We start from the raw sequence: 18,233 nt of genomic DNA, 5'->3' as shown, positions 1-18,233 counted from the left end.
CTATAACACGCTTCATTTTTCGCTGACTTTTGCAGATTTTTTGGGGCAATTTTGCAGTCATTTTTTTTTTAACAATACCTATTTTATAAAATTTATGAACGTTTGAACATTAAGAATGAAGAGAGAAATATGAGAAAATGTAAATGCAACGATGACAAAAGTGTGTGGTGAGAGGTTTTAGAGCTTTAAAACATTTATTTTAAAAAATGTAAAACAAAGCTCACTATTTGGCGGGTTTAATTTATTGTGGGTATTTTTTTTTAACCTAATCCCATTTGAAAATTTATTTTGTAATTGTACTACCTGTATTTGAATTGTAAAACAAATGATCAAAGAGTGAAACATGGCCAATTATTTCAGATGCAGTATTTATTTTCTGGACAGTCACACCATCTTTATACAAGCACACTAATGAACTTTTGATGAATTGAGTGGAGGCGAATCCATCCAGAAAACAGTTTGACTAAGCAAACGATGTCCAGATGTGGTTGTACTGCAGGTTTCTCGCGGGTGTGGTGGTCGCAACGTGGGCAACGATGTTTCCTCTCCGGCCTTGACTGGTGCAGACTTCACGTCCTCACTTTCTGCGGCGGCGTGTGGCGGCTCCTTTCTTGCTACTGCAAGGCGCACACACAAAAGGGAAAACGGTGTCAGCTCTGGAAAGTGATTTTGCACTGCATGAAAATGCATGATTAGGTTCAACTAGCAGGGTTATTATAGTTTTGGAATTGTCATTTTAGTTAATTTGTATTTTGTTTTATTTATTTTTATTTTTTTTAATTGAGTTAGTTTTAATTAGTTTTCAGGGTGGTTCGGTTAGTTTTTATTAGTATTAGTTATTTAATAAATGCTTAGATTTAATTTAGTTTGAGTTAGTTTTAGTATTAGTTTTAGTTTAAAAAATGTGTATTACTTGTGCGCAATATTTAAAAAACACCAGGGGAGCGACATCATCTGAAGGTGCCTTTCTGTTGACTGCTGCTAGATGACGTCACTTCTATGTGACACACTTTCAAACGTCATTGTTCCGGCGGTTAACTCATTTGCTCCCAAAAACGTATAAATACGTTCATTTTAAATGTTTGAAGTGTCCCAAAGACGTATTTATACGTTTTTGTTTTTTTTTTTTTAAGGCTAGAGCATACAGAAGGCTTTTATGAAGCCTCTCAACTGCAAAGAAGGGTTGAAGCAATGGTAGTTATTGCACAAACGGCCAGCAGGTGGAAGCAGAGCAAAGGTGCTCAACCAGGGCCATGTTGAAAAAAAAAAGCACAATTACTAAACAATTCTAAATAGATTTGTGAATAATCATGAAAGTAGCTATATTCTAATGCTAATGGCTGCAAAAAGGAAAGAGATAATAGAAATATCCTTTTTTTTTCCTGATGAAAGAAGAGACTTTAATATTTCCTTTGGCAGGTTCCATGTTTTTATTGCAAATGAACTCAATATTCTGTGGGCCTTGCAAAATCAGTCAAAATCCAGTAAAACAGCTGTGAGCGAAGGGGACTGCTTCAGTGAAAATGGCTGCGAGTGAATGAGTTAATATCAAAATAAATCTACTATACTCAAAATCACATTTAATCCCCAAATGCTCATACATTAAATTAATTACCAAAGACTAAAAATGAAGGACATTTTTGCTGTGATTATAGATAGTTTTAGTTAGTTTTGTAAACATAAAATGTAGTTTTTTAGTTTTTGTTTTTTTAAAAAGCATTTTGGTTTTTATTTTATTTCGTTAACGAAATTGTGTTTTGAATTTTAGTTTTAATTTTTTTTTGTTAGTTTGAGTTAACTAAAATAACCTTGCTTGTCTGTGCACAGTATGGCCTAAATAAGCTACTTAGTATTATTATTATTTTACTTAACTCTATGTGTTTATAAAAGTCAAAATACACAATAATAATTTAAGAAAAATAATAATATTAAGTATTAATGGGTGAGTATCGACACTAGGTATGGGTATTGGGCTGATACCAGACCTTATTTCAAGGTACTGGTACACGACATCGGCTGTCATTTTATGGCCGTTTTACAACCAGGAAATAGAAATGAAAAATTAGAAGAATTGAAAATTGACATTATTTTCATAAAATTTTAGGGACACTGCAATATATAAGGATATATAGGTCTTGCTATGGTATACCATTAAAATGGGTGATCTTGGCATTAATTAATAATATAATTGATTGTGTCTGTGTATGAATCCCCCCCCCCACAATAACGGTGATTTAAATCAGTGTTAATTTTGACAAGACATTTTAATTCAGTTTAAGTTATAATCTTTTGACTAAAATTAATTAAAGTTTTACCCATAATTTAGTCATCTGATTGTAATTTATTTTTAATCCAATTTTAGTCGATGAAAATAAAGAGCAATTTTAGTCAACGAAAAAAAGCAATTTTAGTCGACTAAATTGCCAGTTTAGTCGATATTTTCCTTCAGCATGTATGTCAACTTTTATACAAAAAATTATAACACCAATGTGGAACTGTAGTTTAATATGTAAGACACATTTAATACAACGATGTCTCTATGAACTGTTTCAATAAAACATGTTGAACTGACAATAATATAACTTAGTTTTCACCTAAATAAAAAGTGCATAATTGCTTGAAATTAATCTTAAAGGTGCACAATGAATGTAAACATGTTTGAACATTAAATAAAGTGCAGGGAACACTGAACAGTTTCTGAGTGGTTCTTTTCTCTAACCCGCGTTTCGTTCCTTCTGATTGGATTGTGTGAATTTTCGTCACTGTGTTGTTTTCATTTTCGATTTAGTCATTGACGAAATTGTCAGGCAATTTTAGTTATTATTATAGTCTCACTGAATGGCTTCTATTTTAGTTTTCGTTTAATTTTCATCGTAAAAAAAATTGTGACGAAAAAAATTTCATCAACGAAATCCTCACTGATTTAAATAATTATAATTAATCATTATCATTAATTATCATTAAAATTAATCATTACTCTTTCACTTAGCTTCATCAAAATGATTCTGAAACTGTTGTTGCACATCAATATTATGTTGCTTGCACTATTTTTAAAATAATTGATACTTACTGTTTTTGCAGCTCATCAATGCGATTTCTGAGAGAGATCACCTGAAAGGCAGAATAGCAAACAATTTAGATACATTTATGCTTTCCTATTGTCTGTCTATGTTTATTTTATAATCTAAAAGGACATAAATTGAACACATTTCTACATTTTACTTATAGTATAATTACAGATTCTGCTGATGTGTCAGAAAGAGTGGAAAACTAGTGAATGTATAAGACTGATTTTAAAGATGAATAAATGATTACATGGGGATGGAATGAATGGAAATGTGAAGAAATGTAGTAATGATGGGAAAAACTGCATCATGCTTGTGTCACTGCTGGTAAACTGAAGCAAAGGACCGGTATATGTATCATCAGCTTTATCACATTAATCATAATTCTTTCATACTTGTTGATGATGGCTGGCTGACAAAATCTTCAGATGAAAAAACATGTGCAAAATATTACAAGTCAGATCGCAACTCTTCACAGACCTCGTATCGCTGCCTCTTGAGCTTCTCTAAGTGGTCATATTTTATCTCCTCCAGGCTGTGCAACCACTCCCACATCTCCTTTGCCTTTTCCCTGATGAACACAAACCAACAACTTGGTAAAAAAGAAAAAGAAAAAAAAAAAGTGGGCGGGACAGAAATTGATCACTCAACATACCTCAGAACGTCGTCACTCAGCTCGTCGACGGCCAGAGGCTGGCATCTCTCTGCCAGGATCTTCTTCTTCTTTTCCCTCTCAGTCTGCTTCTTTCCTCTCTTCTGGTCCACCTGTAAAGTCATACGAAACCTCCACTTGCTATTCTTCACTTGGTGACATTTGAAGAATAGAAGGAATAATCCAACATACCCTTTGCAGATGGCTGGTGAAGCCTGATCCCATGCTAGAGAGGGCGATCTTCTTCTTCGCTTCATCCTCAGCCTTCCTGTGGGCATCGGCCTCCTCCTTTCTTATCCTCTCTGCCTGTCATGGTAACAGTCACAATCGGTGCAATGAATGAAGTCAATGCCGCCACAACCCCTTTTCACATTGCAGTTAGTGAGGCGCTTCACGCCGTCATCAAACACATTCATTGTGTATGTGATGAGGGGGCGTGAGCCCAGGGAACTTTTTTTGTGTCCATTTTATAATAAAGTGTAATTGCACATCTACTACAGTAGGTGGCAGTAGGGTTCTCATTGTCAGAAAGTGTGCAAAGGGTAAGTCACTTCTTTGCAGAGGTGTCCTTACAACAAATTAATAGACAAATTATACTTTTTAGTTTTTATAAATATAGTGGAGAGTTGGTGGTGGTGTTTTTCATCCATCTATCCATCCATTTTCTTGACCACTTATTCCTCACAAGGGTCGCAGGGAATGCTGGCGCCTATCTCAGCTGGCTCTGGACAGTAGGCGGGGGACACCCTGGACTGGTTGCCAACCAATCGCAGGGCAGGTGTTTTTCATTTATTTATTTATTGTGCAAAATATAAACACTTGGTATATATAATATAAATAAACACTGTCAGTACTGCCACTACTGGGTGTTATGTGGATTAGTTTTGTGGCTGACTTTTGTGTTGTATTTCAAAAACAAATCTATTCAAAGCATTACGTTCTCTCTCCAACAATAACAACCATTTTGGTCGTTTTAACATGCACCAATGTACGACCATGTGTCACGTACTGTAGTTTAGCGACCTCTATCGGTCGTGTTGAATAGCGAAAAAAAATAAAATAAAATAACTGAGACTCGAACCCAGATCTTCTGTGTAAAAGACTTACATCTAACTTACTGTGCTAACTGTCCAATAACACCCACTATGCTTATTTTTAGTGTAATAAGTACTCATCTTTGGACCAGGACCGTGTTTCAAACGCTCTTTAGTATTTTGGCGCTATTGAACATGGCCGCTCGAGGTCGCTAAACTAAAAAAAATAGTAACACTTGGTCGTAATCTGGCACCTTTTCAAAACGACCTATGTGGTCGTATTTATTGGGGGACTGTCTCGTTTTTTTCCGTTGTGAACAAAAGGTTAAGAGAGAGAAACACTTTGTACCTCCCGTTTGGCTTGACGCTCTTTCTCCTTCTCAGCTCGAATCCTTTGCTGCTCTGCTCGTTCAGCTCTACGCTTCTCCTGAACACACCAAACAAAAAGCACAGTCACACACCGAGCGAGCAGACGCAACCCTTGTGATTTCGGGACATCTCACAATTCTTTCTTTGAGAGCAATTAACTCCTCTTCCTCCCTCTTCCTGCACTCAAAGTGAGCATCGATCAGCGACTGAAGCTCAATGAGGTCTTTGTTTTGACGTTTCTTCTGGATGTCCTGCATGACACAAACCAAGATGCAAAACATGACTGCAAACCAAGGAATCATAGTTTTAAATTTTTCATTGCAGTACATTAAAGTTTTTGTTTATTTATTTTTTTTAAAGTTGAATTTTGTTTTAATTAGTTGCTAGAGTGGGTTTATTCATTTCTATTTAAATTTTACAAAAAATCTTCGTTAGTTTTTATTAGTTTTTGTAGCTGATTTTTTGTCGAGTGCAAAAAAAATAAAAATAAAAAAGCGTCTAAATTGAACTACAATTCCCCCAAAACTGTTCAACCTTCCTTCGTCTGTCCAGCCAAGCAGTAATACCAAAATAAATCCATTACAATGAACCCCAAAAGATCATGTACGGAATTGATTGACAAAGTTGGGGGAAAAGTAATAAAATGCAAATAAAAATATAATCAACAGTTACAAAGTGAAATTTTATATTATTGTGTGTGAACTGTGTCAAAGGGAGGCACCAAAGTTTTTCACTTTGGAGCAAGGCACTTTATGAAGTTCACCCCTTTAGCTTCCAGGCAGATCAGCCACATCCAATGGTGGTGGCGGTGTCCTCGTCAACTGTTCTTTTTAAAATTATTTCCATAAATTTCGAACGGTTGGATGAGCGTCCTCTTCTGCTTACAGTGGAACTTGTGATCAACTAAGCAAATGATATCCCCTTGTATAATGTCTCATATTTCCTTGGCACCAGGACAGGGCTTTGGCGCCATCTTGTGGCATTTCAGAAACCACAAAGACAGCAAATAGCTGGGTACATTTACCGGTAGGCTTTCTGTGACTAACAAGATAACTTAGATACCCCGCAGAAAAGACGATATCGGCTTGGCTGTTTTTGTTGATAGGGGGATTTGAAAATGACAAATTAGCAGGAAACCACTGCACAGTGTAAATTAGTTGGTTAGATTTCTGGTATCTACCCTTTGCATCCCTTGAGGCCAAGGCCAACAAAGATTTCACTGATATGACGAAGAATTAATTCTTTAGATTGTGATCAGAGCTCCATAATTACTTCAACATGGCTAAATGAACCAGTTAATCAGAAATGCCAACTTACATCAAAGTCGACCTTCTCCCCATCAGGGATCTTGGGAGCAGTTGGTCTGAATCGAAATAACACAATAAGTAACACCTAGCAACAACAAAATGTGTCAACAAAAGTAGGAAACTTCCTCACTTGAACTTTGGCTTCTCTTCTGGATGTCCGGCACCATAACGACGAGAACGAAAACAGGGAGAGAGGTGAGAGATCACATGGTTAGAGGCTCAAATGTGGGGGGGAGATGACATGTTGGTTAATCAGGGGGAGGATCCATGTGGACAAGCTGTGTTACATCACAGGGCTGCATGGTTTCCATGGTTGAATGAGGTGAGTTTTAATTTTAGAAAAACTTTCCACAACATCGCTGACAAATTCCTGTTAAGTACCCCAAGTTCATACTCCTAGTATTACCTTATTTATTGAGTTAATTTGGTCAATTAGTGTGTCAAGGAAAGTTAATCAGTACATTGTACAAAAAATGACCTATAAAATTTTGACACTCGTTTGACACCAATGAGTCGAATAACTGTTAATAGATGTGCATGGTAAAAACACAGCTAGATTCCCACAGGGCCAGTTGATATCGTGTAGTTTGAGATGATCTTAGCGTTGTCGAATTCCAACACAGGACAAAAATCAAAAACAAGCAAAGCAACAGCGACTCAGCAGGAAATACAAAGTACCATCTTGATCTCCCTCCTCCACTGGTGGGACACATTCATGCAAAGAAGAGAAGAGGCAGAGATGAGTTGTTTAAAAGCGCGGCTCTGTTTTTATGACACCTCAGCCGGCTAACGCAGAGACTTTAGTTACTTCCGCCTTTCTCTGGAAACCAAATTGGTGCATGAAAAAAATAAAAAAAAGCTTTGCGCACAGAAAAACAAGTAATTAAATTAAGATAATCTAGACCAACATACCTTCCTCTTCATAGTCGTCTGCATGCAGCAAGCGTCCAAAGCAAGAGCAGAACAGAAATCATTAGTGATCGGAGTGCTTGCTGCCACTTTACATTGCATGGCTTGTGAGGCCCATTTACCAAACTGGGGTGTTGCATAGTCAGTGGGAGGCACTGCACAGTCCCATGGACAAGACTACATTGTTGTTGGATCCATTTTACTGGATTGTCAGTTTGATATCATGGGAAGGTCACTTCTAGTTTGGATTTGAAGTAGATGCATTTAAATTAGGGGTGTCAGGCGATTAACATTTTTAATTAATTGCATGACTTCAGTAATTAACTCACGAAAATCGCATATTTTATATCTGTTCCAAATGTACAATAAAATGTACATTTTGTTTTCTGAGTTTTCATACACTTGTTCACATAAAAGTGGAAAATGTTAAGCTAATAGAAATATGACTGCATCTTTTAGTCATTGAAACAGTAATTTTATAATAATTCACAAAATGGAGTTAAAATTTAAAAGATATGTACTGTACTGTAAAAAACGAGTGTGATATTGATTTGTGTTGAGGTCATTTTTCTGCCACTAGATGGCATAGTTGCATTTGTAAGACATTGGTGACAGCTCCATGCATTTTTCTTTTCATTTTAAAAGCTGTGTAATCTATAACATGTAGTAACTTGTGAAATTCTGCCTGTTTAAAATTGTAAAATACAATTTGACCCTCGTCTCCACAAATATATGCATGATTATTAAAATTATTACTGCTCAATTTTGACATGGGGTGTCTGTTTTCCCCAGTATAGGCTTTCCAAGGGGAAGTCATTAAAGGCGCGTTTAAAAAAAAATTGTGGTGTCAAAGAACCTTTAAATTAACTCAATATTAACACACTAATTTTGACATCCCTACTTTAAATACTGTCTGCTTCCCATTTGTAATATTGAGACCAGTACATTAAAGCTCGAGACTAATACAGTGGCTCCCTGCTATGTATGACAAATTTACAGAGAGTAGGATTTGAACCATACCAATTTCAAACCATGTAATGCCAACACCCCAGTGTAAATATCATGTTGCAGTTTGCTCATCTACTCATAACAGTGACTCTAACGATGGAATAATGAGGTTGAACAAACAGCTTTTACATGATGTTGGAATCGAATGACACGTCATCCAAGGTGCGATGGCCTTTAACAATTGGTCAGCATCAACTTTCAAAATGGGCTCAGTTGATTTCAATACAACAAGGTACAATTTCATCGAAGACCTCGGATGAGATGGGGCAGTTAAATCATGTAAAAGCAGTTGAATTTTTCTTTTCACGCTTGAACATTTTTGCACATTTCATAACACACTACGGCGTAAACACAACAGAATGTTTTGGTCTGATTAACACTGATGGTGATGTGAATGCCTTGGAAATGTTTGCTATAGTTCCCTCCCAAAAAATACATTCAAAAGTACACTTGAGGGTTCTTTATTAGAAGCCCTGTTCGCCAGAGTCTCCCCATTTTACGTTTTTCAGATTCAGTTACATCCCATAAAGGTAAAAATGCAAAAAAAAAAACGACATAAAAATAGATGTGTTTTTCACAGGACAGCAATGATATACAGATGACACATGCATGGCTAAGTATGTAGTTCAGAGTAGAAATTGCCTTTTGAGAACTAGATTGATCCATTACAAAACAAACATAACAAAAATGTATCAATAAGAATATGTCTCTTTTTTAATATAGGGACACAGACTCTGGTGACCAGGTCATAAAGTAAAAAGAAAAAAAAAAACAAAAACGTTTTTTTCAAATTTAAATCCCAAATGATCAATTTGAGTTTCTTCCATGCATGTTTGTGATTTCACAAAGCACAACAATGCTGCCTGCATGCTTCTACAATGCGAAGACCATGAATCATGTGGAATGATATCATTTTAGTAAATCAAATAAAAAAAAAATATCAATTTGAAGTTTATTTCATTATTTTCTGGCAACATTTAACCCTTTATAGGGCAAAGGGTTGAAATACTGCATTTTTAACTACAGACAATCAGTGTACAGGTACTTTATACAGTAAGATAAATTCATAATTAAAAAAAAAAGTACATTATTATATAATGAATATATTTTTGTTTTTCTTTCAACTCTATTCTGCCTGGCTATGATCAATCACATCAAATCATAATTCTTCTCCCTTTGGGCTGGCACTTACTCCAAGTTTGAATGACCAAATGTGTTTCTATGCCCTATAAAGAGCTTTTAAGTTGCTTTGCAACAAAGTAGAAACCGGCCAGCTTCCAGTTTACGCCAAAGGTCAAATTGAAATAACGAATAGGATTCGGTTGGCTAGTGAAGCTGACTATGTTTTGCAGTACGGACTGTCCTAGAGAGCTGAGAGGGTAGCAGGAGAAGGGGGAACAGACTGCCCACGTCACGTACCTTCCTCCTCACGAACCGGCGCCTGTGGCTGTGGTTCAGGCTCTGGTTCAGGCTCTACCTCGGGTTCAGGCTCTACCTCAGGTTCAGGCTCTACCTCTGCTTCAGGCTCTACTTCTGGCTCTGCTTCTACCTGGGCCTCCGCCTCAGGGGCTACTTCTACTTCTACTAGCTCCTCCTGGGCTAGGGCATGCACCAAACCGCCAAGGAGAGGGTGTCGGAGGAGGCCATTAATGAAGACCACAGACATGACAGAGCCATTAAAAAACAAAAGTGAGAGATTGCTTTAGTTACACAGAAGATGGATAGGTGAGCGAGGGACGGCGCTGCTGGAAAACAAAGAGAGAAACAGATGATGATGACGATGATGGTCATGATGATGACGATGGCGATGGGAGCCATTTGAGTATTCACGCAGAAGCCATGGGGAACTTGTGGCAAACTAACTGAAATATTTTCAGGTCTTGAGACAATCTTGTAAAAACATCTCGAAAACCCCCCCAAAAGTATTTACCATAAACATTAGTGCAAGTACAACCATTTTATATTCAATCCCAAAACTACAGATCGTGGTGGTAACCACTTAGTCCACCGTGCTGCTTGATTACACACTAATAGATCATTCTATCATTATTCAGATAGTTTCCCACCGCCATGACAGTTGCGTGAAAGACCTCAATGACAGTTGCACTAATCACATGTCAAGAAAATAAATGTAGTGAGCCTCAGAGCTCAATTCCATTTTTTTGCTTAACCATGCGATTTCAAATATCACTCTGAAGTCAGCAGTACACCCTTAACTTGAACTGTTTGACTGACAGCGGTGTGTTAGTTAATAATGTTGTGGCAAACAAGAAAATCTGGGATTTTCTTTCTGTATAGAGACATAAATAGATCTCAGTGCCTGGATAACTAGCATTGTTCTTCATTAAAAATAAATAAATAAATAAATAAATAAATAAATACTGGCTGTTGTTTGGGAGGTGACTGACTGAATGGGAAGGTGGAACTTAATGTTTATGATAGAGTTTTCACCCTCTATATTTCAACATATATAAAATCCAACAACCCACCCATTATATATTATTATATATATATTATATATTTGTGACGTGCATACTAAACACCACATGTCTGTGCCAAACACTTCAACTTAAGCATGGAACCCAGAAGCTAACAAATTAGTGGAGACAGGTCTTCAGAGCTCAGAACTGGTTCAGTCATGTTTACCTTCCTCGTCTTCAGTTTTGCAAAAGATAACATAGAATGGGAAGAAACAAACATTTTTTTTTAAACGAACATCACCTTAACTGTACTGTATACTGTACCACATTATCTATTAGAAACATTGACACAATGGGCTCTATTTTCGTGAATGGCATTAATCCTGCACGGCACGTGGCTTAACTGCGCGGAGGTGGGTTAGACCCGGTGTTAATAATTTTGCAGCCAAGTGCGGGCTGGTAGATCTGAGAGGGGGAGGTCTAGGCCACTGCGGGAGTACGGTAGTCATTAGCTGCGTTTCCATTTCCCATTTTTGCAAAAATAAAAGGGATATTGTACTATTTCGATAAAGTACAATTTTGATTTGTCGGTGTTTCCATTGACGAACATTTAGCTTCTGAGGTACAATTCTTGTAATGTCACGTCTCGTGAGACCTCGCTGTTCTGTAGGAGATGCTCATAATGTTTACGGAAGACGGATGCCCGGTGTTGTTTACATTAACTCTCCATTCATCGGGCGGGTTCGGGCATTTGGTGTTGTGTTGTGTGCGTGATGTCATGTGTGCGTGTGTGCATGCGTGCTTATAACTTGTGTTATGGCGCAGATGGATAGAACGGATTTCAACAACGATGTGCGCCGTGTCTCGCGTGTTGCCCGTGGTAACGGCCATTTCTCATGCAACGATATGGACCATGCATTGAACGGCGGCATATTGGCTATATAGCTGAATCGCTTTGTGCTTTAAAAGCCTTGTTATCCCCTCAGGAGGCAGTTCCGACACGAAAGCGAGTTTTAAGTTTTAAGCGAGAATTATTAATTCTCAAAACAAATATCAGTCAATTGCAAGCAAATAAGAATAAACATTGGCAAACAACGTGTTACATTTCTTTTCCTCTGTGACCAGGCGGGTGTCACGTGACCACAGGTAATGTGCAAATAGTGTTTCCATTACACTTTTTCAAAATACTTCTATTTTGACATGTCTCAAAAACCACCTGATGAGAGCGTAAAAACTTTTTCTTTGCAATGTTTGAGTGTTTTCTTTCTTTTTTTTTTTTTTTAAATCCAGTGTTTCAATTACCAGTTTGCTTTTGCGCAAGTTGCCTTTTGCGCAAAACTGAGGCTAATGGAAACGCACCTACAGTCAACTTCAATTATGGCCATCAAAGCAACTCCTCCTATTTCTGAGACAGTCTCGGAATGGCTGAATTGATATCTACCGTATTTTCCGCACTATAAGGCGCACCTAAAAGCTTTCAATTTTTTCAAAAGCTGACCATGCGCCTTATAATCCAGTGCGCCTTATATATGGATCAATATTGAGCCGCAACAGGTCTCGCTGTCAAGATGCTATCGGTGACCCTGCACGATCGGTGACGCACATGCGCAGAAGATCCCGCCATCTTGGATCGCTAGCTAATACTAATACTTTACCTCAGACAAAATAATACAACAGCTGCTTATTCATTTTGGGAGTGAATGAGTTGTCAGAAAGCTGGTTTGTAATCTATTAATAAAGTTTGACTGACCTATCTGACTGTTTTGTTGACATTCTCTTTAGCGCAGCACCATCTAATGGATGCATAACGCAACCCCAGCCTCTACTGTAGCGCCTTATATATGGAAAAAGTTTTAAAATATGTCATTCATTGAAGGTGCGCCTTATAATGCGGAAAATACGGTACAACTTTTGAAGCCTGCTCTAATAAGTCTGACATTGACCTCAAATGCCCAGGGAGCTTGCTACTATATATGTCTACGCTGCGGGCCTCACAAAAATCGCGTCAGAGCAGCTGCCTACCCTGAGCAGGCCCAAGTTTAGATCGACTTTCTCCCACCAAATTGTAACTCCGCCAGTTGCATCTTCAATGACACTTCCACTGCTGTGCTGGCCCACAAATCTTGGTGGAGACTCGTCTGCCAAATTGCCCAACACGTGCAGCAAGCCCCGCCCTGACCTGAAAACCAGGATCTGCCGGCATTTGCGCCTCACCGCAGATGCACTGTCTACGAAAATAGAGCCGCTTGACTTTATAACATTCCACACAGGTACAGTACGTGTTGTATGTAGTTTAGCATTACACAGTATTACAGATCAATCTACTTCTAGCAGTGCATTCCGGTCTCGTACAATATCGTCAACGCCTTATTCTAGGACAGGTGTTGACATGGGAACATTCTTCATCAAGGCAACAAGAAAAAGAACTAATTTTGTCAATGTCAAAGGACAGTTTCATGCCTGATGTGGACACTCAGTGACAGCTGAACCTATTGTGGTTGCTTGAAAACTCCCATCAAACATTCCGGAATGGTTACTTACCCTCGAGCTGATCCCTGAAATAAAAACACAAGACAGAAATCAAATAAACATGAAAATACATCTGTCTTCTACACCCCGCAAGTTGAAAATCATCAGTCAACGTGTGACTGAGGGTGTTTAGTGATTGACAACTTGTGATGCACTTACACTTCCTCAGTGTCGGACATGGTGACAGCAGACCTTGTAGCTGAGGGCAAAGACAAAGAGCCTCATGAGACCACAGCGTGGAAATAGCTGCATCTGCGTCACTTTCCCATTTATTTCTGTATTTAGTCTTTCACAATGTTTTGATGAAAAGGTATAAAAATAACATCTGAACAAATGTCAAGCGGCCCGTCACGATGCAGAGTTTGCCTGCATGTGTCCACTTAATCAGAATCATGCTAGACGGGTTGTCAAAATTAGTGTGTTAATTTTGTTTTTATTTAAAGTTTCCTTAACACCACTTTTTTTTTTTTTTTTAATGCGTGATTAATGACTGCCCCTTACTTGGAAAGCCTGTACTGGGGGTTATTCCATTCGCAACACAGCAGACACGTCCACTTCAAAATTTAGCAGTAATAACTAATAAGAAGAAGAATAATGCCTATATTTGTGGAGACTGGAGTCAAGTTGTATTTTACAATTTTAAAAATGAGCAGAATTTCCAAGTTACTTCAAAGATTAGATAGCTCTAAACTCATTGACTGCCACACGTTATAAAAACAAAACAAAAAAAAATCCACAGTGCCAGCCGCTTTTGAGCATTTTAACTCATCTTTCAAGGCAAAAAGAATATTGTTTACCTTTACTACATATACAATGTGGCTACTAAATGAAAGATCGCATTCCATTCAAAGGAATTCTACTAATCATTATTAAACGTCTTTGGCAATATGAAAAGAAAATTACACTGATCTGTCACCAATGTCTTACAAATGCAATGATGCCATCTAGTGGCAGAAAAATGACCTCTACACAAATCAATATCACACTCGTCATTTACAATCCAGAACAACTTTTTAATTTTAACTGAATTTGTGAATTATTAGGAAATTACCGTATCAACGACTAAAAGATACAGTCATATTTTTATTAGTTTAACATACTTATATGTATATATGATCTCTTCAACATTTATTCCAATGCATTTGCTCAACCTCCTCTTTTTCTAATCAGTTAATTACTTGTGTAATTTAAAATGGAAGTATATGTAATATATATATATATATATATATATATATATATATATATATATATTCATTAAAAAGGCTTTTTATAAACATATTTTTGTCCGACAACTTTAAAGAGCACCTGTTATGTGTTAGTTCTTTCGATTTAATGTTATGAGGATGTCTTCAAAATTATTTGATCCACTGCACGCGCGCATCCTCTTCTTTTAGTTACTTACATAATTTAAAATGTTTGACATGAACAAACATTCTGAATATCATGCGCAAACATTTATTAAATGCTTTACGTTAATGCATGTAGTGATGTTTATTGCTCAAACACAGCCTGTGCTACCTTTAATGTAACCATCCACTGTCAGCTAAATGATCATCTGTAGTCAAAACTAAAAGTGTGATTATTCAGCGTTCATGCATGATTATTGCGATATTTTTTTTTGTGATTAATCAGTCATATATATATATATATATATATATATATATATATATATATATATATATATATATATATATATATATATATATATATATATATATATATATATATATATATATATATATATATATATACATACATCCATTTTCTTGACCGCTTATTCCTCACAAGGGTCGCGGGGTATATATATATATATATATATATATATATATATATATATATATATATATATATATATATATATATATATATATATATATATATATATATATATATATATATATATATATATATATATATGAATGAAATGATACATGAGTGACAGATCTAGAATGACTACAGCATACATTGCATAAAACACTGAAAAAGTCTCACTGCCAAATTCCAAATCAACTGCTAAAGAAGTTAATGTCAAGGGAAGAATACATTTTAATGACTGTGTAAGATGCTCAAGTGATGAAAATTCCCAGCACAAGATCACTTCTATGTTAAAGTGTGAACATGTTCCACCAGTCTGTGTTAACGCTCAACACCACTTCCAACACCCTTGCTATTTAAATCCAGCAGAAGCGAGAGAGGAAGAGCCCAATTGGAACCAAAGTGACAGGATTTCTTCATACTGTATCCAACTGTATCATATTTGATATATAAAAAGTCTCATTGGATGACTCTTCACACTTAGCGGTGGGCACAGGTGCAGAGGACTTAAAGGATTAGTCACAGATCATATTTCTACCCATCAGCTGAGGAGCACAGTCCAAATAGTTGCTTTAATCCTCAGGCTTGGACCAGAGGGAGGATCCTCTGCGGCCCGGCAGCCAATCAGCATCAACTCCCAACAAACGAGCACTTTGATCGACTTACAGCCGACAGCCGTTTCTTCCTTGTGATCAGCACTCAGGCAGTACATACCTACACATCAGCGCGCTGTATATTTAGTGGACGGCCGCTTCATTTCTTCACTATGAGAACACTGAATGCTGAGGAGTTTTTCTGAGTCTTTCGGAAACTAAAACTGCAACGGAACAGGTGAGCCTGGGGAGACGCGCATCCTCGGCCAAACTAATTGCAGATAGGAGATGTATTTATAGTCCGATACATCACTCTGACACACATGGCGCGAGAGAGAATCCCCCTACCAACCAACAGGACTTAGTATATTATTACTGTATCTAAATGTCATATATCACCAAAGTGACAGCCGGCTTCCCAGGCCCGGCATTCGTATCAGATTAAGTTCGTTACAGTGACATGCAAGAGGAGCAGGATTCAACTTGTGATATCGCATATGTGCAAGTGATAAATATGCGCACATTTTAGTACTTCAACGAAATAGAAAACACTTTCCAGTCTGCTTGTGTAGAACCTGAAACCTGTTGCTAAATCTGTGAACACACATAGATATCATTTGCAGATGTTCAGGTACGAGTGCCCACATTGCTGTCATACAAAAGAGGGGGATCCATTTCAGACCTTGACAGAAGCTGAAGAAATACAGTATGTAATCATAGGACGGGAATTTAGAATGTGACATTTGGTACATAAACAGGAAAAAAAAAAAAAAAAGAAGAAGAAGAAACATTTTAACTGTAATTCTGGTGAATGTAATTCAAATAAATTCATATCATGAGACCAGATGATATAATTGTGCCATGTTTTTAATTATATCAGCTTGATTAGCATCACTATCACTAATATTGTCTATTGACTTGTATTAATTTATTAGTTGTAATAGAAGTAGATAAACAGAATCTATAATTTTTATTTGATCGTATTCTATTGCTTGAAAATAAAAATAATATGAAAATAAAGGTTTATAATGTCTACTAATGTGCATGAAATAGGGTCTATGCAATCTAAAAAGGTTTTAAATCTAACTGAAAGTTACATAAATTAAAATTACAAATCACTCAAGAGTGATAAGAACTAATTGATGAAAAATATTTCCACAAGGTTAGTTCGGCATTGGAGGTTAGAACTCTCCACATTGTTCAAGATAAGCCAGTTTCTAATTTATTCAGTCCTGAATAAATCGTTTTGCTGAATGTACAGTAAAAAATTGAAATGAAACATATAATTAACTTGAAAGTAATTTCCCCCCATGTCCCCAGTGCTTACCTCAGGGAGGAAGAGAAGCTCCTGTGACGACCAAGAAGAAGGTGTGCACAATCTGCAGCTTCTGCTCAGAGAATATGTCCTTGTGTTACAGTGATACTTGAGCTCATCTGGCCCTTATTGGCTGTGGGATGAGAGTGAGGTGTGGGTGTAGTATATATGTTTGTGTGTGTGTGGGAAATGTGGGGAGGGGGCCAGCCATCACCCCAGAGAAGGAGATGGATGAAATACTGTGGATGGGAGACGAGGGCTCGGGTTTTGGAAAGGAGCAGCTGAGAAGCTTCTGTTGCTAAATTTACAGTGATGGAAGGCCAAAAGGAGGGGGGGGGGAGTTACACATCAGCTTGGCATCCAGACAATGGAGGGGGGGGGGGGGGGGGGGGGTGTCTGTCTGCGTGGTTGTCAATGTGTGTTTGACTGACACTTCATGAATCAATCCGTCAATCAGTCTGCCATCCCCCCCAAAAAATTAAAGTCAGAACAACAACAAAACTCAAAATAACATTTTGATCCATCTCAGGCGGCAGCCATTTTGCCACTTGCTCTCGACTGAAAATGACACCACATTTGCTCGGTGCTCAGCTGACGACCAATCAGGGCTCAGTTTGCGAACGTCAAATGACAAACTCAGAAAACAGGTGAGCCTTTGATGGGTCGTTACCTGAGGCCTGAGCAACTGTCCCATCATTTTCAGTCAACAGCAAGTAGCAAAATGGCCGCCTCCTGCGATGGATAAAAGCGGACGGATATTGTTGCTTAAAGAGATGGTGCAAAGTTTTCACTCAGAAGCAATGGATGTATACACATGAAATCCGCCTCAATCAACACCTTTGTGCATCTGTTAATGTGTGGTGGTAATTTTGTCCTCAACCATCACCAAACCGACTTGTATTTTGCCATTTTGTTGTGCTTATTGCCATAAGCGGGGCGGCTCTGGGTGGAAAAGTTAGCGATATAACTAGCAAGCAATAGAAATAGCAATGGCGGACAGCGCGAAAAAGGGGAAGTATTCCACTACAAAACGTGCAGCGGATAGTGCACGGTGGAAAACCAGAGTGAATGCTTGGCATTTACCCATTTTCGAGCCCTAAAGGTGCGGCTTGGGCTGAAGAGCGACAAAGCTGGCCTGCTTGTAAGTTAGGCTAAGTGCCAAACACAGAATATGTTAGCTTGCTAATTTAGCGACATGCTAGTCTGCTAAGTCACAC

At 37.6% G+C, this 18,233-nt stretch overlaps 1 protein-coding gene across 5 annotated transcripts; it reads right to left on the bottom strand.

Moving 5' to 3' along the window:
* Positions 1 to 351: 351 nt before the first annotated feature.
* On the bottom strand, positions 352 to 17,173 carry LOC144017492 (troponin T, fast skeletal muscle isoforms-like). Of its 5 annotated transcripts, XM_077519120.1 has the most exons (15): positions 17,029 to 17,173; positions 13,453 to 13,492; positions 13,306 to 13,319; positions 9,764 to 9,943; positions 7,340 to 7,357; positions 7,106 to 7,126; positions 6,558 to 6,576; positions 6,438 to 6,483; positions 5,255 to 5,371; positions 5,101 to 5,178; positions 3,910 to 4,023; positions 3,721 to 3,830; positions 3,546 to 3,636; positions 3,071 to 3,111; positions 352 to 617 (listed from the first exon to the last, which is right to left on the bottom strand). In XM_077519120.1, the coding sequence occupies exons 2-15, from the start codon at positions 13,470 to 13,472 to the stop codon at positions 578 to 580; spliced, it is 909 nt and encodes a 302-aa protein (XP_077375246.1). In that variant the 5' UTR covers positions 13,473 to 13,492; positions 17,029 to 17,173; the 3' UTR covers positions 352 to 577. The 5 variants fall into 5 exon arrangements, with proteins under 5 accessions (XP_077375246.1, XP_077375248.1, XP_077375244.1 ...); XM_077519122.1 differs by lacking the exon at positions 7,106 to 7,126; XM_077519118.1 differs by lacking the exons at positions 13,306 to 13,319; positions 13,453 to 13,492; positions 17,029 to 17,173 and having other exon boundaries at positions 9,764 to 10,984.
* Positions 17,174 to 18,233: the final 1,060 nt, after the last annotated feature.

Source organism: Festucalex cinctus, chromosome 4 (assembly GCF_051991245.1).
Source record: "Festucalex cinctus isolate MCC-2025b chromosome 4, RoL_Fcin_1.0, whole genome shotgun sequence".
NCBI lineage: Eukaryota > Metazoa > Chordata > Actinopteri > Syngnathiformes > Syngnathidae > Festucalex > Festucalex cinctus.
Note: the sequence above shows the minus strand (reverse complement) of the source record. Positions and strands in the feature narration are given on the sequence as shown.

Coding starts and splice junctions, on each gene's coding strand:
- LOC144017492 (XM_077519118.1), bottom strand. CDS start 10,010: ATGTCTGTGGTCTTCATTAATGGCCTCCTCCGACACCCTCTCCTTGGC. Junction 4,024..5,100: donor AGCGTCAAGCCAAACGGGAG/GTACAAAGTGTT, acceptor TTACCATGACAG/GCAGAGAGGATAAGAAAGGA. Junction 3,112..3,545: donor TCAAGAGGCAGCGATACGAG/GTCTGTGAAGAG, acceptor TCTGCCTTTCAG/GTGATCTCTCTCAGAAATCG.